Genomic DNA, 27,616 nt, shown 5'->3' on the forward strand with positions numbered 1-27,616 from the left:
TTAAGTGTCCATGCTTAGCCACTCATTTTCTATTCTGAGCTTGCTAGCAATAGTGACATTTTAATATCAATTCTTTCTTAGGACATAGGTGTTGGTTATAGCCATGTTGGGCTAAAGACATAGATAGACAAGGTTCTTTGTGTAAATGTGAAATTTTTTGTTAGACCAACTAAGTAGATGGAAAATTTGTTTTTTCAAGTTTTCAGGCACAGATACCCTCCCTTTTCTTATTGGAGTGCATTCAGAACAGCTGATGATTTTTTATGCAATTTAATTTAGGTGCCAATAATAAGAACTTCTGCAACCTTTGGCACCAAAAGTTAATAGAAGTGTTATGTGGATGAGTGCAGCAATCATCTTTAATTATCAGAAGTAAGTAAAACATATTATCAGCTGTCTGGAAGAGGCAATGTAGATAATACTCAAAACAGGTATTATCCTGAAGCAAATGTGTAATGTAACTTGCATAATGTAAAGCCACCAATCTACATAATTTTCAGGAGTGATGGTTAGTATTTGAAGAAGAACCTAAAGGGTTTTCTTTCTGGTAATAGGCTGAGTTTCTCAAGGAGAGCCTCTTGCCCCATATAATCTATACCATGCTGGTTGGGGTGCCTGCCTAAACTGTGGGCCTGAAGCGTTCAGTTTCCTCATCCCACAATAATATATATAATAGTCAAAGCACTGGGCTGCAGAGTTAGGCATTCTGTGATGCTCCTTCTTCCTGACCCTCTGAAGCTTTTGTAATTAGCAACATAATAGCAGATCATCCTACTCCTGCTGATAGTAGCCTGTATCTGGGGAGTTGACCCCTGCTTGGGACCTTGTAATCATATGTTCAGCTCCATATTTTCACAGCGCCTTATAAACTTTATAAGAAACAGGCATTGTCCAAAAAACTAGAAAACCCCTGAATATAAAGTTCAGAATGTTGTGCTCCCAGGTAAAAAGCAAACTACAAAACCATAGAATCAGGCTACTACTAACTCAGACCTTTCCTTAGGGCCGTATGGAAATTACATGCCTCTTGGCCTAAGAAGAGCAGGAAAGCAACTTGACTGTGGGCCCAACCTGTAGCCTGGAGGTTTGGACCCTTTTCTGGGGAAGGTGGGTGATGTGGGCTTGAATACCATTGAGGGTTCCCTGGTTTCTCACTCCTTCGCTTTTGTATCCCCTTTAGTTACTCACCCAGGTGGTGGGTTTGATGGTACTCTCACCCTGAGGGGACTGACAAGTGAACTTCTCACCCCGACCACCTCAGAAGAGTGTCCAAATCATGAAGCAAGGAGGTGGATAGATTTTTGCATTTTACATTCAACAGTCATTGACTAAAACAAAACCAAAAAAATTACCCCCAAAATACTAAACCCCTACCCCCTCCTGGGAACAGCATTCTGGCCTTCCAATTCTCAAGCACACATTCAAACTGCTTGGCTGCACAGCCAAGCTCTCGCTGGTGCTCTTTTTTGCTGAATTCCTGAAGTGCAACATGGACCAGCTACAAGAGGGCGGCCACCTGCCTGCTCCAGTACAGAATGTGTCCAGGTGCTTGGGGCACTGACCTGAGAGGTAGTAGTTCTGTTTTTGGACTCCTTTCTCCAAGAACTCACTGTGCACTGTTTGCATAAGCACTCAAGCTAAAAAGTAGAAACCACCTGAGAAAGCACATTAAAATGACAAACGCTAGGCTCTGAAGGGAAATCTTAAAACATTAGGCGTAAGATTCAGGCTGCTTTTTCTGTTCCCTTTCTGACTTGTGTCTTGCACGCCTTGTTTTGGAGTAGAGGTATCAAAGTTGACTGGTCCCCAAGGCTGTATCCAGACTGCCAGGAGCCTCACAGGCTGGATGCATATCCAGTAGCAGCAGCAGAGCAAGCAGTAGTGGTGTGGTAGGCAGTGGTGGGAGGACAGTTAACACAGCTGTGTTGGTACATATCCTTAATCATTCCCAGGAATTTGGTGGTAGCCCCCACAAGGAGCCTTACATGCCAGGTGAAACAGCACCACGGCTGGATCTGGCCTGTAGGCAGGATTTTTGACACTCCAGGTTTAAAGCATTACATTCTCTTAGGTATCCAGGTTGTAGCTGTATTAGTCTAGAGGCAAAAGGATTCAGAACTCATGGTAGAGGTGATATCTTTTATTAGACCAACTAGATTTTTGGAAAAAAATCTCTTAGGCAACTCACCCAGGTAGAAAGGACCTGCACTTAATGATCTTTCAAGCCTAAGTGGATTCAAAACTACACATCACACCTCCCAGAATAGTCCCCTACCCTTCAGGGTAGGGCCTTATCTGAACTTGTATTTTACATTAAATAGTCAATGCCTTGAAAGAAACAACCTCTACCCTCCCCTTCCCCCCGGTTGAAATAACTCCTAGGTGCAGAGACTTGGACTGGGAAGTATAACTCTTAACTTTTTAAGTAAGAGTTCTTGCTTTTGGTCCATATTCCCATAATGTCTTTTGTTTTTCACATTAAATAGCAAGTAGTTAAAAGACTGCAATGTGTCTGGGTATGCAGATTGGAACCCTAAGTGGCTAAATTTGGGTGAATGTCTAAATGGCTGGATTACAGCATTTGAGGAGAACTCTTCTACTTCTTTCTTGGTCTCATGAATCTTGTATTTCTGTCAGTACAACAGCACTGCTTCAAAAGGAATGGTGGGAAATTCCATCACCAAGCCCAGCTGATAGTTTGGTGGTTAGTACATATATGGAGGGATCTGTGGTTCAGTTAATAGCAGTGATCTATGAAGGGATTCAGTGTGTAGGTGTTCAAACTAAGAGTTGCAATGGGATCTGTCTCAGGATTTCTCTTGGGTTCTCTACCTACTATCAGTTCTAAGGGCCTTAGCCTGTCCCAAGTCAACCATATAGTGCCCTCACCAGTCACCCACTGTGGCCTCCCTAATCCTTTTAAACCTAACCCATATCTCACAGCTATTTTTCCCAAATCATAACCAAAAGATGAGCTAAAAATGAAATAACCAACTCCTTTCAGGGTAAATATGCAACACAAACGAAAACCTTACTGCTAGCTGGTTATCCAAGACCAGCTGCTCAGGGCTACCTTATTGTCTATAGTCCTCCCCCAGGGAGAGGCCCTCGTAGCCCTGACCTGGGCCAGACTGACTCCTCAATCCAGGATCCAGGCTTATATGGCTCCTATGCTCCACCCAGTTTGATCACCTAAGGCCTCATTCTCATAATATGACACAGGAGTTCTCGTAGTAATCAATAGGTGTGCAACCCTGCACTACACAGCCTGCATCCTGCCCAGTTACAGGGGTTTGTGGTCTTTGTTACAGACTTTCAAATAATCTGGAGAGTGCAGCAAGTGGCATGATGACCTGGCCTTTACCTGCCAGATGAGAGCCACTCTTCTACTCTGGCTTCAGCATTTATTGCAATGTAACAGTGGCTAAAATTATTCAAAACAAAATTATTCATATTTTTAGGAATATGCTAAAGAAGGACGTTTTACCTTGAAAGCTGCTAAGTGTTATTCTATTGTTCTTGACAGCACCAAAATATTAGCAAGTAAGAGAAGATGACCATGAGAGTTAGATTGGTTTCTGGAAAAGAAGGAATTGTGGCAGGAGAAGATCATGTTACAATCAAAGAACACTTAATTTATTTTTAACATGATGAATTTTACTTGCACTGGAATGACACAAGCTGTCCTCAGACAGTAACAAGTGGGAATCTTGATTTGGGAAGTCAAGATGATAACAATGAGGCAAATAAGAAAGGCAAACACTGTGTGTAGCTTTAAAAATTTAGGACCTTAATGAGGTTTTGGGATTTGTCTCATGCAATGCATATCTTTGGATCTCACACTCAATAATGCCATTGGATGTTGCATATAATTACAGTGGGTTTTTTGTGTTGTTCAAAGTATTGATCCTTTTTTGTGGTGTTCCACTGAAATGTAAGGTATCATCACGTGACCAGCCTGATATCAGAACCCATAATTGAAATGAGATGGCAAGGCTGAACTGATGCACTCTGTATTTCAGAACCTAGTTTCAGAAAACTATACACACAGTTCCAGTTTCAGGCTTCAAGGAACCCACAGGAAAAGAAATGGAAAGTAACACCAAATAGCTGGCTCCCAAAATTTCCATCTAATTTTTTTTGTACAGTGGCACTATCTGAAAATAAAAGGCTTTAAGAAACTGAAGAAGATTTCAAATGACCAACACATCAGCTAACAGCTTCAAAGAATGTCCTTAGTAAAGGAACTTTGATAAGGGATTTGCAGTGGTTTTGACTGAAGAGCTGGAAACCAAAGCTTGTTTTTCATAAGAAAAACAAATTATAGTATGGAGCTAAAGAGAAAGTTTCTGTTAATGATGTAAGAAATTAATTGTTAACTAATCCGGAAAAGAAATATGAAGCCATTTTTGTATTGTTTTGAATAAAGTTGTGTAGTCACTTAAAGAAAGATGTGGAGAGTGCCATAAGATGTATGTATTTTTATATACTCCTAGATACCTAAAAGTCCTACAAAAGATTATAAACAGCAATGCATTGTTTTAAGCAGAACATTAGATGATATGCAGCCTAGTGATGAGTCATTCTTTCCTGTAAATATCCTGGGGATTTGCACTGAACCTCATATTCTTGGTAGGCAGCACAAACCTGGAACCTATTCAATTACTGCACAAAAAAAAAATTAACTGTTGACCTTGGTTCCAGATGTAGCCATCACACTAAGGATTTTATTATTCTTGACTGTATCTCTTGGAAGTCGAGTGCTGCCATTGTGAGAAAATGTGTACCTAGCAGGGCATGTTCCCAGGCACAGTTTATTTCACCTTATTTTACTGTGCAGTAAACTTACTGAGCATTAATTGCATGTGTAGACACACCCAGTTGGTAGATCTTGCTTTAATATTAGTTTAGAACCACATTGTGGAGAGCACTGATCTGAAACATGTCATCCAGTTCACATGTATTTAAGCAAGAAAACTGAATTAACCAAAAATAAGACCTACTAGTCCAAATCTGTCCATCAGTTAGTGGGGGAAAAGCTTTGGAGTACTAGCTGCATGTTTGAGTTCAGGTTCTTTACTTTGTTTCATGCTTGCATTATCATCCATAAACAATAATGAATTCTAATTCTCCTAGCATTTGGGGGAGGGGAAAGGTAGTTGGGGACGGGATAAGGAATTTAACTTCTTAGCACAGGTCAATCATTAACCATTTCCCTCCAGTGCTCTTTTACAAGCTGTCTTTCTGGACACCCCCAAGAGAGGGAGATGTGAAACAAATATGTCCATATTTATTTTACAAATGTGGCTAAGTGAAACAGATGTTGGTAGGGAAGGGAGCTGGACTTAGGTTCTAGCCTGGAGCCTTTCTTCCAATGGGGAAGTAACTTTCCAAGTGCATGACATCCATCTTAACTAATGACTATTATACTCTAGGGGCAATGGTTCAACTTCAAATGAAAAGCTGAAGCAAGGAATGGTTTGACTTGTGTTGGAAAGTCAGAGTGATGGATATTCAAACCCCTCTAAGTCAGTCAGGCTTAGGATCTCTGGTTTTGTGTTCTCACCATGGAACTAGTGGAGCTAAAATCTTTCTTTTTCCTGGACTTAACTTCATGCACATATATACCCAGCCAGTGTTTGGCTCTATTGTGCATGCTTAGATGTAGGGCCAAAGCCAACCTAGAAAACTGCTGTTTTAGGTACACAGAAAGAAACAGAATTCCTCCCTTGGTGTTAATTTCAAATTTCACTGAATAATTACATTCTGACTATTTACATTCTTGCTATAGTTTGTTAGGGAGGTACAATTCCTTTCCTAGCCCTACATCTACTGCATAGTTGCATATTGTTAAACAGTTGCTATGTTTTGTTGGAAATGGCTGCAAAGAAATGGTACAGGAAATGAATTCTGTCTACATTTTACACATCAATAAACATATATGGCATTCCAGACTGGACAAAGCTGTATGACTGTAAAGCACTTTCATAAACGTGTTTCTCCTAGCATTCTAGGTGGGTTACATGCCTTACAGGAAAAACCTGCAATAAGGTTGACATTTTTAGTACCTTCTTATACTGTGTTTTTAGGTCATTGCAACCATCCCAACGAGTAGGCTAAAGTTTTTAAAGGAAGCAGGGAGGCTCACTGAAAAAGAGGAAGTCCCTGAAGAAGAGCTGAATGAAGATGTAGAAGAAATTGACCATGCGGAAAGAGAACTTCGACGTGGACAAATTCTCTGGTTCAGAGGCCTGAACAGAATCCAAACCCAGGTATGTTACAAAGACTGGTTATGGAACTTCTGCAAAACCATATGTTTAATTTTGCATTCTAACAAGACAATGCCATAGGCTAAAGCCACTTCCATTATGCATATGATAGGAAGAAAGATGTTTCTTAAATTGCACTTAAGTTTTCAAGCTACAAACTTGGTAAAATGGCCATGAGGAATTTAAAAAAATATTAGTTGCAAAACAGTTATATATGAATAAAAATTGCCACCCATGTATGGCTTTTGCTGAGAAACTACTTTGAACTGGTATGAATGTTTTTACTTACTGTTATAACAGCTGACATAGAGCATCCCTATGTTATGCTACCTAACTGTACTTTATTACTGCTTTTAAAACATGTTGTTTTATTCTGCTAGAAAGTGCAAAGCTTCCATTTCCTCATACATTTGTGGCTCCTTTCTGCAATAAGGCAACTGAAGATTAAATTTGATTTTTTTAAAAATCTCCTCTGTAGAAACCTTAACATTAGTGCAGTTAGATTTGTATTTTAACAGAAACAACTGGTTTGTCTGTCAGGTAATGACAAATTTGATCCCAAATTTGTTTTAAGTAACAAGCTAACCATCCACCATAATATTGTTGGTGTTTTTTACTGTTATTTATGGGTTTTATATATTCTTCATACTGTATATTTTCAACATTTTACTAAATATGCAAAAATATATGCAGAAGTTACTCTTGTACCTAGAGGAAGGAAATCGTGATTACAACATCACAAATGTGTGAAATACATCTGTTCACTAAAAGACATGGCAGTAAGTAAATAACATTTGTCTAAGGCAGAACTCAAATTTCTTCCTTGCAATGTGCTTTGCCACAATAAAATATCATTTTAAACACATACTCTCAACAATGTTAAGCCTTTGTGCTAACTTGGAGAAAGAGAGCAGCTTTGTACAATTAGATATGCAATTCCCATGACATCAGATTTACACAGTGCTTTAAAAAGAAAATATATGAATAATTAAGAGTGCTTTTTCCCAAAGAGTTTATAAATGAAATTTTCTTCCCCAAAACTTTTGTTGTGCTTTTTTAATTTTGCACATTTGTTTTACATTAAAACACAAAGTATCTTTTCCCTTTTCTATTTTAAACATTGGCAAATTTTCCATAAAAAAATACATGGGTATATGTCTTAGGATAAGTAGGTGCAAGGAATAATGTTTGTTGTCATCCGTTCTCCTTGGTGACACCTTTGTGTTCCTATTAAAAATCAGGAGAAAAGATGGCAACTGCTGCTACATTAAGGATTTGGGTAAATCTGCCAAGGCAAATAAATACAGATCCTGGCCCTGGGACTCTGTGACCTGGGTACATTGACTAAAGAGCACTCATCAAGAGAGAAAATTCACTTTAAGGCCCCTTGATACAAGGGTTACAGTCACATGTTCAGGTAAAGGCTTTCTAAGTTATTTTCTAAATTGCATTATTTTTTCCTGGTGGCTGTAGGAGGAGTGTTGTCTGTTGGCATTTCTATCAGGATGTCTTTCTGGTTGTGGTGAGTGTAAAAAACAACAAAAATTGCAAATTATACCCTTTTAGTTCCACCTCTAGTTGAGCAGTATCTTTTTGTTCTTCTTTATATTTTTAGCTTCTTAATCCACAGATAAATTATCTTTCTTGTTTACTATTTAAAAAATAAACATTAATTGTATTTTCTTGCTAACATACATCTACTTAGTTTCCTTTCTACTGGTAGTTGTAGAACTATGTTTGGTAGGATATACAGTTTCCTTTCCTACCAGTAGGTTTCTGTGACCCCTCCCCTGATCCTGTTTTGTGTATGCAGTGTCTTCTTTTCTTCCTCCATTTCACATCTGTGGAATGATATTAGAAAAAGGAAATGGGCCAGCAGATACAGAAAGAGTACAAAATGCAATTACTAGATGACCACTGGCAAGCATACTGTTATGCACACAGCTTAGCAGATTGGTACAAGAACCACTGTGAACTGTGCTACTTAAGAATTCGGTGCATTTTGATGCACCAAATGTTGTAGCCAATCCTAATGAATTCATATACTTCTACTACATTTCTTAGTGTGTCTGTACACATGCGCAGAAGCTGCTTCAATGCACTGTAATTAATTGATGAATTGAGTCTGCTGGACTGTGGCAATTACCACATTCCAGCACCCTCCTGTGTCTCCTGTATCAGCATCCCCATGCTTAAAAATAATGGCAAGGGTGCTTTTACTAAAGCTCATCAAATGAGCTTTAGTTTAAGTGCCCCCCCCCCACCATTTTAAAGCATGGGGATGCTGATATGCGAGACACTGTGGCAATTTAGAGTGGCTCTTGGAGTCACTCTATTTAAAGCAATGCCCCCTCCACACCCAACAGCCCCGGAGTATGTGTAAAAGTGCTCTTAGGAAGCCATCTAAAGAAGAGTTGAAGGAAGAAGATCTAGCATCCTTGTGAAATTGGAGGATTTTCAAGAATCCTCTGGTGTCTAATGACCTTCTGGAGATGCAGGAGAAGAAGGTAGAGCATCCATTCCCTTTTTATATATACAGGGGATGGCAGTGATATCAGGAGTAGGGTATATAATCTGTCACAAGTAGTTTGTTCATTCCAATCTGGACTATTTTCCATCAGTTTCCACAGTTCTGTTTTAGGTGAAAGAATATTTTTGTAACTTTCTGTCCAGTCCTTACTGGGCAGGTAGCAGCAGCATCCAACATAATCTTTATGGCTGCTTGCAAATGGTAAAGAAACAATAACAAAACCATGCTTTACCAGAAGCAGCAGCTTGTTACTTCAACTTGGTTCCGCAGTGTTTGCATAGATCAGGTGTTTCAGCGGGGCTTTTTGGCACTTTTACCTAAAGCTGATTAAAGCAGCTATTAAATAAAAACACCAAAACAGCCCCACTAAATCACCTGATCTATATAGACTTTGGGTGATCTGGGTTCAGCTAAAATGCTGCCTCTTCTGGGCATGTGCTGGGCTCAGCACAGGAGCATAACAAGTTTAAAGTGAAGCACTGTTTTTTTTGTGTGTGTGCAAGCAACCAGAGTACTAAGATAGTTCAACAAGCATCCACAATTTTTTCTGAGACAACTTGAAGTTCTCTCACTTGCATTGTCCCAGTGAATATTCATCATAGCTATTATTAGAGAGATCAAAGCTACTATCAGAGATATTAAAGACTTCATTAATCAGAGGTTTCTTAAGCTGAAAATAGAGCATTCACATCTGGACAGAAGAGGAAGAATTTTACCATTGATTTCTTATGCTCCGAAGTCAGGGATTTCAATTTCATGCTGTTCTTGAAAAGACTTCAAAGTTTACTTTTTAAAAGAAAGGTGAAGGAAGAATCTTACTAAGTGACAAATTCTGGCTATATGCTCTTAATCTTGTCATCTTTACTTATGTCCACTAACCTTTTTAGCCTTTGTGAAGGTATAATTATTTGTGGCTGAAGACATTCTCTTATTTAGTTTATGACTACCATGTAGGTTCTCACAACTGATCTAAAGGAAGTCATAGTGATATGAAATTCTATAAAAAGCTCATACATTTCTTTCATCTTTATTTATTCAGCATTTTCCCTCAATATATTCAGAATATTCTAATTCTAGTAATGATAATCTTAAGGTTAGACTGACTAGGCAGCAGAAGCAGCAGAAATGACCTCCTCAAAGTTAAAATAATTTGTCTTCAGACAAGTTGCTTTCAAAGTTAATAACCCAGATAACATCAAAAAACAAAACAGTGCCAAGTTTTTCTGTAATTATTTCACATGTGATGTTGGACAAAATTTTGAGTCTGAGGTTTTGAAAAATTATATAATGTTCAGATTCCAAAAGTGAGAATCCAAAGTCTTTTGAGAAGTTGTAGAAATAGAAAAGTAGGGTTGGAAGGGACTGAAGGAGGTCATTTAGTCTAGTCCCCTGCTCAAGGCAGGATCATCCCAATATAAGCTATTTTAGACAAGCCCACAGATACCATAGGGATTGCCATAGGAAAAAAAATATATACAAAATCTTAACTGCGACCACAACTTTCAGGTTAGCAGGAAGTCTCTGCTTTGAGTTAAAAGTAGAAAAAACTATGGAAAAAGCTAGGCTGATACTGGTTGATGACATTATAGATATACAACAAGGAATGAAGGAGCTTTACTGCTTTCTTCATTAAGTTTTTATACCCTTGCATTCTCTGTGTTTAAGTGACTCCTAGGGCCAATGAAAACCTAGTAGCATGAAAATAAAAGTTTTCAAATGGGTTTTAAATTAGTCAAAATAAGTTTTCAGAACATGCATTCAGGGCTTTTTAATACAAAATGTGTCCTAGGAATTAAAAAAATGAAAGAATTAATTGAGGCAAAATTAAACTTTTAGTTTGTCTCACCATTTCTGTGTATTTTGACATGTAAACAGTACAGGTTTCAAGGAATTATGTGAAAAATTGCAAAAGCCACATGGAAGCCTTTTGTGTAAGAGGCATGGCCAGCGATAGTAGAGAAGATATCTTGGCTGCGTCCAAATGAGTGCAGCTGTACAGTATGTGATGTCACAGATTCATCTGCAGTGCCACATTCAGCTTTTGTCCATGCTGCAAGGGAGCAGCTTAAGTCCAGTTAAAAAGAAAACTGTAAATATATGCTGCCAAAATGAAAAATCTACCTAAAACCCTGCAATCATTATCTTTAATGATGGCTTTAATTTTCTTGATGAAGATTAACTAGTTGTAAACATTTAAATAGAACTGAAATCTGATTTATTTGTCATAGGACTCTTACAGAGGGGAGAAGTCCAGGTCTTTCTACCTCCTTCATAATATAATTTTTACTAATTGTGTGAATCTTAAAAAAAAGCTCTTTTGAATTTAATTTTTAAAAGAGAATGTAAACTGGATACAAAATAAAAAAACACAAAAGGGATAATTTACAATATTTAAAATAACCATCAATTAAATGCTGTTCCTGGCTTCCTGTGATCAGAAAACTGACAAAGAATCTCTTGCATTTGAAACCTTGTCTAATTTTATCCTAATTACATAGCTGGTCTAATAAAAGATACCACCCTAAGAAATCCTTGTCTTTTGAATCAGTTACCTGACAGTATGATTTCTCCTCTATCTTAGAGTTGAAAGCCTGATTAAAATGGAGTGACAACAATTATTTCGAACCTACCTTTTACTTAATGTTTTTCAATGAGGCTTATACATTACATTTTGCTAACTTCTTTAAAATCACAGTTGCTCTAGAAACATCAACTTTTTATTCTCTGAGTAAATACCTTGATTTAAAATGTACTCACTTTTTTACAGTAACTTTCTCTTCTTGCTTGGCTACTTTTTCCTCTGGGCCAAATTCTTCCATGGTCCATATTTCAAATAATTCCACCTGACTTCAGGCATAATTCAGCAATATTCATTCAGCCTTGGATATTATGCAGAACTAGTCATCTGCCTGCCTAAAGTCCATGAATGAAGATCTGTATTTAGTCACTTTATAGGAAATAAGAAATTTCATATCTGTAATTCTTGTTCTCTCAAGATAATATTAAATACAGATCTTCCCTAGTTTTTCCACTTTCACTTATCCTGGAGATCTTTCCAGCTCTTTGTAAATAGCTTTAAAAATATCTGAAGGCTTAGGATTTATCCTCTATATCATCCACAATGGTGCACACTTGGTGCTCTCAGTATGGGGTTTTGAAATCTTTTTGAATTCTCTCTTTTGGAGAGTGCTCTATGTCCTTGTGTCAGAACATGAAAAAACAGGGTCTATGATATCATGGGCATCTTCAGAGATTAAACCTGATAGGTAAGTAATTCAATGTATCTTCATGTGTAATCATTTTTTTTGAGCCATACTGATTCTACATGCCAGTATATACAAATCACCTATAACACTTTTCCACATAGAGTTAGTGTGATGGCAGAGTCTCTAACTGCAGTTTTTGTATTCAGTAAATATTTCTTTGGATTAAACCAGCAAGGCTGAAGGTGGGGCACTTGAGTGTCTCCATATACACTGTCCAGGCTTTTGCACCGTGGATAAGTCACTCCAGCTTCCCTTTGTCTTTCAAGTGAAGATTACGTTCAGCAAGCTGATGTCTCAGCATAATTCTGTTGTCTCATGAGACAGACAGATGCCTGCTACTATTAAACATCCCAGAATGGGCCTTCTGAAGGAAATATGATTTTCATAATTTTGAAACACCTTTGTTTGTGTTTAATTAATGTGGCATGGTCAGGAGCCAATGGAAAATTTAAAGAGATTAAATTCATGTTAAGATGTGCCTTACTTAAATTCACGTAGGAAAACAGTGTACCAGTGATCAAATCAACTGTTTAGTATTTGCATATAAAATACTTCAATGGAAACTGTTCTGCATTTATAACGCCAAGACTTTCCACCAAAAACCTTTACTCCTTTTACTTTCAATTCTTACAGGGTTTTTTTGTTTTTGTTTTGTTTTGGTTTTGGTTTTTCTATGACAATATTCTGTATAGAGACATACAGGCTAAGTACAGGCAATACACTTAATGCACTTTAAGCACGCAAAAAGCATTTTACAGCTGTAGCAAACCTGAAGTTCACAGCACATAAAGCACTTTAAAAATTGCAGATCCTGCTCTAAGTTAACCCTAGATGGATGTGTACTAACCTAAAGTGCTTTCTGTTAGAGCACTTTTTTGAATATTTGTGCCAGATCCCATTAAAGGTTAACTTAGAGCACAGCTGCTGCCATCCTAGGCAATATTGCACAGGGCTGCTGTAGCCTTGGGCAGAACTCATTTGCTTTGCTTAAGTGCCAGGCTGGCCCTGCCCCCTTGTCTTTCTCTGACCTGAATCAGTGACAGCCTCTGATCCCAGCCCCACAAGCAGCCTGGCTGTGTCCCCCACAGTGTGCCACAGCCCAGCCAGATGGGTGATGTGAGACAAGGAGTCTGGGGTGTCTCTCTTGGCATCTGCTGCTGGAGCAGCCCCTCTCTTCAGTTCTGCCATCCTGCCAGCTGGCAACTGTCAGCAGCGGCTGAAGTGGGAGAGGGTAGGAAAGGAGCCCCTCTGCCATGAAGATCCCCCCCCACCCCCAGCTTCCTGGACCAGGAGTTGGGGGGCCAGGCTGGGTCCATGTGGCACAGGGACTCCCTTCCCCACTTCCCCAGCTGCAGTTTCCAGCACTGTGAAAAGCCAGAGCAGCCCCATGCTGCATGCTTCTGGCTATAGCTGTCAAGCTCCAACTGTGGAAAGGGTGAATGAAGCTCTCCCTTCTGAGGCCACATCCACCGCTTGCTGTCTTGGGCTTGGGTGGAGGGGCAGACTAAGTCCGTGCAGCAAGGGGGCTTCATTCACCCCCACCCCCACCTGAGTGACCCAGCAGCTGCAGCCAGAGGCTGAAGAGCAGGGCTGTTCTGGGTTTTATTTCACAGCATCAGGAACTGCAGCCAGACGGGTGATGTGGGGGGAAGGGAGCCCATCTACCATGAGAACTCTACCACACATTTCATACTTAGAGTTTAGGGGGTTGGCTAGGTCCATATAGCACAAGAGGCTCCTTCCCACCCCAGCCTCACTTCCTGGCCCACAGAAATATGGGCCAGACAGCTCTGCTGCAGCTTCTGGCTGCCACTCTCAAGAAGCTAGTATGGGGGGAAAAGGAAAGCCCCCATCACATGCTACCCCTCCTCACAGCTTGCTAACTGTCCTCTTCAGCAGGGCAGGCTGGGTTCATGCAACCGAGGTTTCCCTCTCCTGTGGCCCCAGTTTCCAGGGAAACACTAGGCAAGTCTGCTCCTCTTGCAGCTGCTGTCTGCCACTGTTAAGAGGCTTGGGTAGAGGTCAAGAACCTGACCTTGCCCCACAAAGACCACAGCTAGCAAGCTGTGGGGGGTTCTCATGGCAGGGGGGGTCTCCCTTCCCCCCTCTCCAGCCTTTTGACAGAGCCAGCCAGCAATGGCAAAAGGGGTAGCTCAGCATTTCCCTGCACTGGAAACTGGGGCTGGGGGGGGGGAGAGTCCCCTGCTACGGACACACGGCCTGCTCCCCTTCCCAACCCAGTTAACAAGCTTTGAGGGGGGGGACCCCGTGGCAGGGGTATCTGTTTCTCCCCTCTCTCAGCCCCCACTTACTGCTGGCAGTCTCCAGCTGACAGGGTGGCAGAGCTTAGAACAGGAACTGCTCCAGCAGTCACTGGGGGGGTATGGGAGTGCCTCCCACCGTTGGCATTGGCCAGTGCAATCAGGCACTAAGCACCTCCACTGAACAGTGCACTGTTTGGTTAGAATGCGTGTAACTTATAGCACTTCAAGCAAAGTGCAATAGTTAGAGTGCTTTCTGCTAGGGTCTTTTTGTATGTCTGTACTTAGCCATGGATTTAATATAGCACAGGAAAATTAAGTGATCACCAAAAACTAAAAGGATGAAGCTCTTTCATTAAATATTTGTTCATATGACATTTTTTATCCCTAAAATTGGCATTGTAAATAAAATATGCCAAATGGTATTGCTGGTTGGTGAGTTCATAACATCATAACATCACATATTATGAAGACATGGACCTATATTTAAAACGGATATATAATCAATAAAAATGCAACATTACCATCTTAACTAATAATCTAGCTCTTTCCTATTAAAAGGAAAAGGCCTTATATTGCCTTTTGGGGAGTATTATTTGACTTTCCATCTTTACTCTTTAAATGTTGAGAAAATTAAAGTATGCAGTGGATGAAATATGGCCATATTCACAGGGGTGGTGCTTTGGGCTTTATGTAAATTTTTGGTCCACCCTAATGATAATTTGCTTTGAAATGTAACTTTTTATCAAGTTACATAACTCATCTAGAGCAATGCCTTATTATGTGATCTACTATGATTCAGTGTCATGTCAGTTTGGTCTTTGTTGTTAAAACAAAAGCTCTGGGAAGAGAGGTTATACATACACTTCTTGGTATTATTGTATTATTTCATCCTTTACCACAGCATCATTGTTTTACCTAAATCACGGAGTTAACATTGCACAGTAATAGAAACATCAGGATGATTTAATCTGAGCTAAAATGGTCTTTTGGATGTTTTATAAACGAATGACAAAATCACAGATGAATATTAAGTTGAGTTTAAAATTAACAAGCTTTCAGTGAAAAATGACAGAAAAAATATCTATTGTACATTGAAAACAACCCTCAGAATTACAACTCTGGGAATGCCTAACCTGTTTTTCCGGAAAAGCTGAACTCCAAGAATATAAATCCAAAAATGTGATTTAAAGTGATTAAATGCCAATTAGTATTATTTAAGAAGTGATTCCATTGAACTATGGTTGTACTTATGTAAATAAAATGACATTGTGGTACACGGCTTAAAATGACTTAGGGTCAGATTCTATTCCACTTATTAGGCACGTAAGTGGAGTTAAGCACCAAAGTGTGATTTTATTCCATCCTGCTTGAGATCCCAAAAAACAGTTAATGCAAAAGGTAGCTAGGTCCTCCTCCTCACTGCTTTTTTTGGGACATAGCCTGACTGGTAAGATGTCAGTGGGTATCTACAGGAGTGCTTTAATGCTCATCAGATTATTTTACTGAGCGTTAAAACACCACATACAAACTGTGACAATACACTAATGCACAGTAAAATAGTTTACTGTGCATTAAGCATGACTAAAAAAAAAAGGGTTCAAATGCAGTACTGCACATTAGCAGAGCCTAATGTATATTAATTTAGTACCATAAGGCATTTTGACATATGCTCTGGGGGTTGGTGGCTCTTTAATTAGAGTTGCTGCAGGAGCCACTCTAATTAAAGCACTACTACATATTGTGTAATAACTTCCCCATCCTTAAAAATGATGGCAGGGGCATTTGAACTAAAGCTGGTTTGATGAGATTCAGATAAAGTGCCCCTACTGACATTTTTAAGCACAGGAACGCTGATATATGTGACAGAGGAAGCTGCTGGATCATGGTAATTGCCATGCTCCAGCAAACTTGATCAATAAAGTCTGCTTTGATGCTGCTAGAATTCCAGCACATCAAACCAGACTCCATGGTCATATATAGGCGCCCTCACATTTGAGGTACTAAACTTAATGTGCATTAGAAAAGAAACATTAAGGCACATGCAGATGTGCCCAATGTGTACAAATGTAGATGCACTAATGGATTTACAGTATTTGAAGAGGATGGAATATAATCACATTTAAGCACCTAAATCAGCTTAAATGTATAGTGGGTAGATGAATACCTGGCTGTATGTGTCTAATGTTCATCCTCTATGGCAAACTAAACGGATTATTGAGTCTCAGTACAGAGAGTCTAAAAGCCCAAGGCTGAATCAATTCAATCGTCACAGGTTAGTCTAAGCTGCATACATTGAACTGATAAGCAAGTGAACAAACATTAATTTTAATTCTGGAAATGTAGCCACATGGCTGCAGTGGCTCAGGTTAGAAGCTGGGGGCACTAAAGAACACTTCCCTGCTTGGCTGGAGTAGACAGCTTGGGCCAAGCCAGGGGTGAGCAAAATGTGGCCCACCAGGCCATTCCATCCGGCCCATGGGGCCCCTAAAAAATTAATAGTTATCTGCCCCCTCTGCCTGTCATGTGGCCCTCGATGGCTTGCCAAAACTCAGTAAGCGTCCCTCCACCTGAAATACTTGCCTGCCCCTGGGCCAAGCCCACCCTGTGAGGTGGGGCTTGCAGGGGAAATGTAAAGCATCCTGGGATGCTGGGGGACTGTGAGTTAACTTGAATCTGGAAGGGATCTGGGACAGAAGTTCAATAAACCTATTTTAACCTAAATCAGTTAAGTCTGATACTACATCCATCCAGGTTTACCTTAAACTGGTTTCAGCCATTGTGAAAGCAGTTTATGTGCACTGAACTTCTGTTGTGTTACAAATATGAACCAGTTTCTGATTACTTATAGCAATTTATAGCTTCTGTCCCTACCCCCTATGTCTTGCTGCAAACCTATACTTATTACAGAAATGCTTGAAAACTACAATATAGTTTTTATCACCAGGTTTTGTATCTAAAGGTTGCTTTGGATTCTCATACCCAGAAAAAAGGGAAATAGTGTAAAATAGTAGGGCTGTACAAAGCTTTGGTCCCTTATTTAATTTGGTGGAGATTTGGCCTGATTTGGTGGCTGAATCTCCATTTCCAAATCAAATTAGAAGACCTTTTAATTTCTCTGAATCGCATCAGAACCCTCCAAATCAGTTCAGAGACATTCAGAAAGACTGAGAGATTTGGACATAGACAGTTTTAATTGCTTTTTCTACATACCTCAAGGTAGCAGGCAGCTCATGAATGCTGTGATACATGGAGTGTCCTGCAGAAGCACAGGGGCCTCCCCAGCATGCTCAGCAGCAGACCCAGAAGTGGACCAGAAGCATTGTCAGACCACTTCTGGATTCACTGCCAAGCACGTGGAGGGCTCCCCCACACTCACAAGCCTCACTGATACCTTGAGGTATGTAGAAAAAGCATTTAAAGCTGTGTCTATGTCCAAATCACTGATTCTCCAAATCAGCATCGAATCTTCAGATTCACATTTGGCTGAACTGAATCAGGTACAGTGATCCAAATCAATTAACTGGATCACTGTCCCTGATTTGGGATGAATCTGAATCTAATAGGGCATACTTTGCACACCCCTATAAAATAGCATAAAATATTCTGGGATAAAATAAATGGTTTAATTCTTTGAGGCTGCAGAAAGAGAAATCCTTATGTTTTCAATATGTTTGTAAGTATCGATAATAGATGTACCTAAAATATTTGACATGTTATATTATACTGACAAACAAAATTACAGCGCACACAGGAACATGTCCACCTTCCCATATGACTTCAAATACAGCATTACAATGTGAAACACAAGGAATCAATATTTCAAAGCAATGTAACATTTGTGTCTGATTTTTATCTGCTTTGCACTGAAGATAAAATAACCAGTAAATTCAGTATTCTGCAAATTCATTAAATTTGTAAACAACCAACAAAAGCAAATCTCTGTATTTTGAAAAGGTTTTTGTATTTATTACAAAGGATTTAGATCACTGAATTTTTCCCCTTCTGAAAGAAAATTTAGATGGCACCAATCAAATGGAATGTACTCTTATTGGAGAAAGTGGAGTTTTTGATATCAACAAGTGTCATCAAAGTATTTGACCTGGTACATTTGTATAAACAGCGTGGCTTAAATTTCAAAGAACATAGACTATATCCAATGTTAGTGTAAGCTGGTATAGCTCCATAGAACTTTTCCATCTTATATTACCAGAGAATTTGGCCCTATTTATTCCTAAACAATAAAATCAACACGTGACTTCTAATTCTGTCAATTGAATTTAAATTGTATTTATAGTTAAGTATTGTTTTTAATAATTATTCCTGTTAGTTTACAATTATGTCCATACCTTAAGCAACTTGTCTCATTCTTTCCTCCATTGCAGATCGAAGTAGTCAATACTTTCAAGAGTGGCACTTCCTTTCAGGGGGCTCTAAGGAGACAGTCCTCCGTCACAAGCCAGACCCAGGATGTAACCAATATTTCTAGCCCTAGTCACGTATCGTTATCCAATGCTCTTTCCTCTCCTACCAGCACATCTGCTGCTGCAGCTGGGCGTGAGTGTATATTCTTAATGCATCAGATCTACAGAGATGCCAACTTACTTAGCAGTCATTCAGGACTGATCTACATTCATTGCCCTTAAAAAAATCAAAACTTAGTAGCTAAGTTACCTTGTATAATATAGATTCATTTATTTGCACTTTTAATTACAGGTCCTTATCTGACTGATAGGGCACCAGTTTCAAGTAACTCTTTATAGAGTAGACACAGATGTCTGCCAGACTGAAATGTTTCTATCATATATTTCCTCATCATGGTTGATATTTTTATTTTTATTATAAACTATTTGCTTAAAATTAATAATTCTACTGATCCCGCATGTTAACAAGCAAGATCGCAACTCTTACTAAAATAGCTAATCTGGAATACTGCATACAATTCTAGTCAGTGCATTGTCTAATCTTGACGTGACAGGGCAAGATCTGTGTCAAAAGGAACAAATGTATATTGTTGGTTGTAATTGCTATCTGCACATGCAATACCTGTTTTAGATCTAATTTAACCTCAACATTTCAAACCTGTGTAACAAATGGCACTATCAGACCCTTACTGAGTAGTGCAATGTAATACTTGCCAAATTCTGCAGCTGCCTCCTCAACTTACTGTTGGTCTCATGACTGAGATATCACAGCAGACTCTTGTTTAGACACATGACCATCTGTCCTTGCTGCAGAAGTAGGATCAGTAGAGACAGAGACAGCTCTGGGTATCGCAAATACACTACAGGTATCTGTGTAGGTTTTTGTAATCACTAACCTCCGGTATCATCTAATTTCCATACTCAGTAGGCTGTGGAGCAGAATAGAACCAAGCAGCACCATATGTAAATGGTCTTCTGGTCCCATAATAACCCACAAGATCCTTTCAGGAAAACAGAGGAGGAGCCAATTTTGCTATGGGCCACAAATGTTTTAGCTACACTTCCTTTTCAGTGACCTCAAAATATAGATTCAGAAAAAGCAATAGGTACAGTTCATCCTCATTCTTTGCATAGTAGTCTCATAAGAAAGGATAAGAACTGAACAAAAGGGAAACTAGGAAACTAAATTATTACTTGTTCCTTCAGATGGGCCCCATCAGGTCATGCATGAGCACATCAGTAGGGCAGCCTGGACATGTTTAGATGGCAATTGCTTGGACAAATACATTAATTTGAATACCTGTTGCCAGCAATACAAGTTAGTTGTGGGCAAGCACTGTTCTTTCACAGAGGAGGACCACACATCTCTTGCCACATGGAATCCTCTGTGTCTCCTTGCTGTATTCTGTCGGAACAGCATCCTCTTGAGTTAGGAAATCTGATGACTTCAGCAATTCGAAAAAACAATTCACCCAGAATAGAAGGTGATTCCTGTGAAACATTTTTGTTAGGGCTTGATTATGAAAAAGCAATTGTTTCTGCAGAAGTGTTAGAGATTTTTAGTAACATTATGCTTTTGTTTCAGGAAGCCAAAAAAACATTGTTGCAAATTTATGTTTGTGATAATCCATCCAGTTGCGGAAGATTTCTCAGACTTAGGCTAAATTAAAATGTAAACATTTGTCTTTAGGAAATCTTCCCTATGTTTTCTTGTAGGCCTAAAGATGAACTTTGTGGGAAACGATTTTGCTGTCTTGAGAAAATTTGAGATTTTTTAAAAAGTATTTTCTCATCCTGATTAAACTGAAACTTTTAAAAGTTTTTCATGAGGGAGAGATCAGAAAAGCTCTTCACCTTGGAATTCCCAGTACATGGGCAGTACCTTAGGATATGGAACACTAAGGGCAAGGGCTTAGGTCAATGTATATTTATTTATACAAAGTATAACACTTGCAACAAGGAAGGAATGAAGATCTACCAGGGAACCTGGCAATTGACTCACTCGTGAAATGTGGTTGATCCAGGTTCAAGTCTATCCTAAAGAATTTCACTTTGAATACCCTAAGTTTGAGGAATGGCAAATCACTCCTTATTTGAGAATGTAAGCCTGCAATTTCTATCAGTGTAAAACTGTTTGGGAGATTCATTACTACTTATCACTTAAAAATGTTTTCTATATTAATGATCTTCACAGTTACTAGTTAATGTTCACATCACACTAATAACAGCACTGATTTCCAAATAAGGACACTCAAGTACAGTTAGGTCAAATGGCACTCTTAGGAAAGAATCTTGAATGTTAGTCCAATCTGCTGTAGACTACACAGACTAAAAGGAAAATTACTTAAATATATGTAAGTTACTTGTACTTAATAATATAAGAGCAATTCTGATCTGATACTACATACTAAGAATGCCCAAATGATGATGATAATAGCTTCTGACATAAAAAAAATGCATAGGTGTGTTACACTGGTAGGAAAACATATAACATGATTTTATATACAGAGCTCACATTGATTCTATAATATATATGGTAATTTTTTCTCTGCTAGCTCTTGCCTATCTATTATTTCATTGATAATGTACAGTTATTTATTTTACTTCAACTCATGACATTACTTATCTATAATTCCTACATTTAGACTATATTACCATTATCACTACCAGCATATTTTTCTCACGTATATATGTGATCACATTCAAGTATATCAAATGTTAAGAAACACTTTAATTAAAAAAGCAATTTTATAGGCAGAGATACTTTATTTTAGTTCTCCACAGTTCAAGTTGCTGTTGCTGTTTAGTCGTCATACTGACTTAGAATTTTCTCTGACCATTCTGAATTCTTCTTTTATGAGTGACAGTATTAAGTGTACAAGACCAGAATCTCTTATTTCTTATCTCTCCTGATAAGTCTTAGAGTTTGAAACATTTGTATATAAAACTTAATGTAAGGCAATTATTTAAATACAATACTATGTCTGCACACTTGAAATGGAAGTAAAGACATGGAACAGTTAAAGTTCCAGAGCAATATTAGGTAAACAATGTTACAAGCTTTATCTGTATTGTATGGTATAGATTCCATCATATAAAAATGTTATATATTATGCTGTAACTCGAAATTTCAGCAACTAAAAATATTTAATAGGAAATAGAGATAACACACTTTCCCTTAAATTAACGACACTATTTGGGAATGTACAATAGCTTTTTCTATTTTTTAAGAACAAACACACACACACACACACACACACACACACACACACACACCCCTTGTTGTTTTTGGGGAGGAAAAAACAAATCCTTTTTTCAGGAAGATCCTGAACCAAGTATCTTCATGATTAGTCACTGAAAACAATGAGAATTTAGAAGCATGCTTAAACATGCTTTTAGAGGCTTTGCTTGATCAGACAGTAATTATTTAGAGACAGAATGAATCTCACTGCACACAGTGAACAAAGAGATCTTTTTCCTCATTTAAATATATAGTAATCAAATGCTGTTTGTACTATTAGTAGGTAAATTTGCCAAGAGACATTTAGTTTTCTAAGCTGACAGTCTCCCCTTAAGGAACCACATTCCTCTACCATCACCTTCTTCAGCCCCAAAGAGAACAATTTAACTTATGTGTAATGCAGCTGGTATGTAAATATCACTCTCTAAAAAGATACAAATTTGTGTTGCTAGTGGCTGGTGATTTACAACAGAAAAAATAAAAAAAACCCGTTTTTTTGCTTTAATGATAGCCTACATTTGAAAAGGAAGCAAACATTGTTTTAAAAAATCCCATGGTCATGGAAGCTGTAGCAGTCCCTACATCTGCAATTCCTATCCTTCCTTCCTTCCTTTGGATGCTTTGGACCAGGCTGACTTGGAGCTATGTGGGGTGATCCTGAGCATAAAAATCCCTGGCTTCCTGTCTCTTTCTTTTCTGACTTCCACTTGTCTAAAGGTCTCTTGCTTCTGTTTATCTCCCTTTCTGATTTCTTTCTTACATTTTTGCAGTGTTTTTTCATCTTTTTCTCTGCTCTCTGTCTCCTTCCCCTCTACTTCCAGTTTCTTTGTCTACAAGTTGCTACTTCACGGTTTCTTTCTTTCTTTCTTATCTGTCTGCCCCAGGGAGTTATCTTATTTATCTCTTGTCGTTTGAGGGGTGCAAATTATCCCCTTCTCTTTTTTTTTCTTTTTCATTTTTTTCTCTCTCTTAACTCCCTCCCCCCTCCCACCCCCTTTTGGGCACCCCCCCTCTTGCTTTTATGGCTGCATTTCCAGACACTTATCTCTGTAGTTAACATATGCAACTTTTTTTTTGTTTCCTTAGTTTTAGCTTTTGGGATTAACCCTGTTCTAGCAGGAATGGCCACTCCTACAGTGGCTGGCATGGGAAGCCCTACCAGCTGGGTAGGTGCCCTAGCTGGTCTCCTGGGACAGCATAACACAGTCCCAGTGATTTACCTGAGCACTTCCACCCTGATCAACAGAATGTGTGTGGAGGGCCTGGACAGCGTGGGCATACACTATCTTGTCACACCCCTAGATACCTAGGCTGTGAGGGTGGTGATTTCCAATGTGCCCCTGCATGTGTCCAGCTGAGAGCTGGACAAGGGACTTGAGCACTATGGGGTTCTTACAAGTCCCTTTCACTGAGTGCTGTTTGGAAGCAAGGACCTGAAACTGAAGCATGTCCTGTCTTTTCAAAGGCAGGTTTTGATGCTCCTCAGGGAGGGCCCTCAGTCTCTGACTTGCTTCTTGAACCTCACACTCAATGGGCAGAGGTTTGTGATTTATTTTTCCTTGGGAGAGACGACATGTTGCCAGCATGGTAGCTCTTCCCACCTAACAGCCCAGTGCCCACGGGGGAAAATGGCCAGAACATCAGTGACTGAAGCAGCACTGATGTATGGTGCATTCACTTCTGGGACACAGGCCTCACATAGTTAGGCCAGGAGCTCTTCCCAACCTCCTTTCACCCCTGTTCCATATGAGGGGGCTGGGGTCTCTACTGTGAGAGCACCATCCAGCGAATGGGCTGGGACTCTCCCCCACTCATTCCACCTATGGTGCCCACCCCACCAGTGCAGAGGCCCCACTAGGTGGAGGGGCTGATGCCTTCACTTGCCCCCTGCCTGTCCTGGCCACTCCAGCTGAGGCAGCTGGGGTGGCCAGTGACTGTGGCAGCAAGGTTCTGTTGGATGATGGGGCTTGGGTCTCCTCTCAGCTGCCCTCTGCTGTGGCCTTGTCTGAGGTGGCTGGCCCCAGAGAGGTGGTTTGGGAGCAGTCTGACCTGGCCCCTATGATGGGTGGGCCACCTGCCACTAAGAAGAAGATGAACAAAGAGAGGAAGGTGAAGGGGGAATCTCAGGACACCCCATTCCCACCAGGATACTCCTTGACTGGCGCTGAGGGGGGGTGCCCTGCTGGAGAGCCTGACCCCACATAGGCTGTCATGTCAGCAACCCTGTTGGATGTGACCATAGACAGGGATGGCTTGGAGGTGGGGGTGGCAACAGTGGGGGTCACCAACTCCTTGCCTGTCTCCCAGCTTCTGGAGTCAGGTGGCAGTAAAAGTGATAGTGAATGCCTGTCTTCTGGAGGCGCGACCCAGGGGGCAGCAGAGGAGTCTGCTGACCTCTTGGTCATGTCCCAGCCTACTAAATTGAATGAGGAAGCTAGTGAGATAGAGATTCAGCCTTCTGACTGTCACAAGTGACCTTGAAAACAGTATGACCTCTCTCTCCCCAAGAAGGTGGGGATCACTCTCCTTTAGCCAATCCTGGACCTGGACAATGAGAAGAGGCTGATGTGTCTAGACCTTGAGGGTGTAGACACTGAATTTGTGGGTGAGCTCCTACCTGGGGTGCAGCCTCATCGTGCTTCTGTTAGAAATGTGCAGCCCAAGTTGGCAGACCACCCCCCCATGGGTTAGCCCTGACTAGGGGGGTCTCCTGGCCTTTTTGAAGCAGACCAAAGGACAGAAGAATGTTGTGGGATGCATCACCCAGTGGTGTGCAGATCCTAAACTCTTTGTCTAGCTGCCAGAGCTGCAGCCAAACATATGCAATAGGATCTATGTACTTGGCAAATGGCTTACCATATGGAGAACCTTGCACAGTGGGTGGGAGATGAGTGGGGCCTGGGGGTGTCCCTGGTATAGAGTAGGGCATGATAGGCCTTCCCCAACCTGTCCCTGGTATTGTGCTCTACTCTTGAGTGGTCATTCTTCCACCTACCCAAACCTGTGGCAGCCATGACCATTGGCACTTTTAGCATCAATGGCTGTTGAGATTCAGTGAAACGGGAGGCCATTCCGGAGCTCCTGCACCAGAAGTGGCTAGCCATCACCTTCCTCTGGAAGACACATTCTGACAGGCTCAACCAGGTAGCTTGGTGCGCTGCCTGGCAAGGCCACTTGTTCCTGAAACATGGCACCAAACTTAGTGCCGCAATTGCAACTCTCCTATCGCCACAACTACAGCATAATACGGTGGTGGCATGGGAGGTCATCCCCGGACACCTGCTGACTGCCTGCAACACCCTAGCACAACACCACTTGCTACTCATCAATGTCTATGCACCCACTGATAGCCAGGAGAGAGTTGCTTTTTTTGAGACCTTGGCCACCCTCCTGCATGATGCTAGTGAGGACCTTGGCTCTTTGTAGGCAGGGAGTTTAATTGCACCATTGACAACTTGCTTGACCACATGGGGCCTGAGTCTCACCTGCTCTCAGCCCACAAGCTGCAGTCTGCCCTGGAGACTGCAGACCTCATTGACATCTGGCAAGCCCTGCATCCTGATGCATCCCAGTACACCTGGGCCAGGATGAGCACTGGTGGTCTAACCATGGCCTGCCTTGACCGCCTTTATGTCATCAGGCACCATCTGCCACTCCTGCACAGCAGCCACATTGTTCCCTTGGGCCTGTCAGATCATGGCCTGGCCTTCTGTGAACTGAGGTTGCCAGGGAGATCCTGTGTGTGGGCACCCTATTGGTGCTTCAACATCAGCTTGCTTCAAGACTTCTACCTCTGGGACTGCTTTGCCCACTTTTGGTAGGGCTGGGAGGCCACAAGACTGAGATACTCCTGGAAACTATGGTGGGACGTAGGCAAGGTAGAGATCCAGGCTTTTTGTGACCAGTGCACCCAGCTGGCCACAAATGAATTGCGCTGCCATATCCAAGAGCTGGAGGAAGATGTGGCAGAGCTTGAGGGCACCCTGCTGGCTGCCAGCAGTGATGTGGTGCTGCATGAGAGCCTCCAGTTCTGCAGGAAATGCCTATGTGACTTAGCGAAGAGTGCAGCCCATGAAGCAAGGATCCACGCTGGCTACCAAGACCTGGCAGAAACCAACACCCCAACCCACTTCTTCTTCAGCCTGGAGCAGCGGGGGGCAGCAAGCAAAGTTTTAGATCACCTCAAGACCCCTGAGGGTTGGATAATCACGGACCTGGAAGAAGTACATGAGTATGCCATCATCTTTTATCGTGACCTGTTTGTGGCTAACCCGTCCTGCCTTGAGGCCACACGGGAAGTCCACGAGGGCCTGCCACATCTCTGTGACCTGGAGGCCAGCGAGATTGAGTGAGAATGGTCTCTGGAGGAGCTGGCAGCTGCTGCAGCTGGCCTCACCTCTGGCAAAGCCCTGAGTCTTGACAGGTTACCTGTTGAGTTCTACAAGACCTTCTGGTCTCTCCTCAGCTCCTGCCTCCTGTGCAGTTTCCAAGAGAGTCTTGCTGACAAGATCCTGCTGATCAGCTGCCGCCAAGTGGTGCTCTTGCTGCTGCCCAAGAAAGGAGACCTTGGATGCATTAAGAACTGGCAGCCAGTCTCCCTGCTGTGCATAGACTACAAGATTCTAGCCAAAGCCCTGGTGACCTGCCTCTGCACCATCATGACCTCCATCACTGGGCCTGAGCAGAGCTACTGCATCCTGAGCAGGACCATTCAAGACAACCTGTTCCTGCTGCATGACGTACTCACAAACAGTGAACTCTGTGGCCTAGACATCAGTTTCATCTCTCTGGATCAGGAGAAGGCCTTTGACTAGATGGGCCACACCTACCTCTTCCAGACCCTGGAGGCCTTTAGCTTTGGGCCCCTCTTCACCAGGGCCCTCTGGGTCTTGTACCAAGACACTTCCAGTCTGCTCAAGGTGAACAGGGTGCTCTGTGCCCCATTCCCAGCACACAAAGGCATCCGTCAGGGCTGCCCCTTGTTGGACATGCTCTATGTCCTGGCCATTTAGCCACTACTGCATGTACTGCAGCGCTACCTGAGTGATGTAGCCTTGCCATCGGCCATGAAGATGAAATGACCATCTTCCTTAATGCCCAGGAAGATGTGTGGGCCCTGATGGATTGCCAGTGAGCCTATGAATGTGCCTCCCCAGCCCATATCAATTGGGCCAACAGTGACACCCTGCTGCTTGATGTGTGGATCAGCATAAACCCCCCCAGATTTGCCTGGGGACCTCACCTAGTGCTGAGAGGGCCTCAAGGTCCTGGGCATGTTCCTGGGGCCACTGACCTTCATGGTGTGCAACTGGGGTCAGTCTTGAGGAGGGGGTGGTGGCCCACCTGCAAAGGTGGCACTAGTGCCTACCCAGCCTCTCCTACCATGGAAGTGTCCTCATTGCAGACAACCTTGTGGCGGTGACCCTGTCGCACTGGTATGCCATACTCAACCCACCACAGGATCTACTTGAGAGGCTACAGTGCCTCCTGGTAGATTTTTTTTCTGGGATAGGCACCAGTGTATCCCACGAACTGTCCTTTATCTGCCTGTCACCAAGGGGGGCCAGAGCCTGATTGACCTGACAAGCAGATGGCTGCCTTCTACTTGCCAGCCCTTCAGTGACT

The 27,616-nt window shown here is 41.3% G+C and overlaps 1 protein-coding gene across 6 annotated transcripts in view; it reads left to right on the top strand.

Annotated features, from left to right (window-relative positions):
- The window catches only part of ATP2B2 (ATPase plasma membrane Ca2+ transporting 2), a 1,084,469-nt gene that overhangs the window by 1,044,829 nt on the left and 12,024 nt on the right, over positions 1–27,616 (top strand). For 3 of the 6 annotated variants that reach the window (XM_090021533.1, XM_090021535.1, XM_090021536.1), the window contains one exon: positions 6,090–6,272. In XM_090021533.1, the coding sequence (XP_089877659.1) occupies positions 6,090–6,272 (183 nt within the window). Of the gene's footprint in view, positions 1–6,089; positions 6,273–18,711; positions 18,884–27,616 lie in introns of all 6 variants that reach the window. The other 3 variants (XM_090021537.1, XM_090021538.1, XM_090021539.1) reach the window with 2 other exon arrangements.

This window comes from Crocodylus siamensis, chromosome 11 (assembly GCF_052110815.1).
Source record: "Crocodylus siamensis isolate JL-2025a chromosome 11, ASM5211081v1, whole genome shotgun sequence".
NCBI lineage: Eukaryota > Metazoa > Chordata > Crocodylia > Crocodylidae > Crocodylus > Crocodylus siamensis.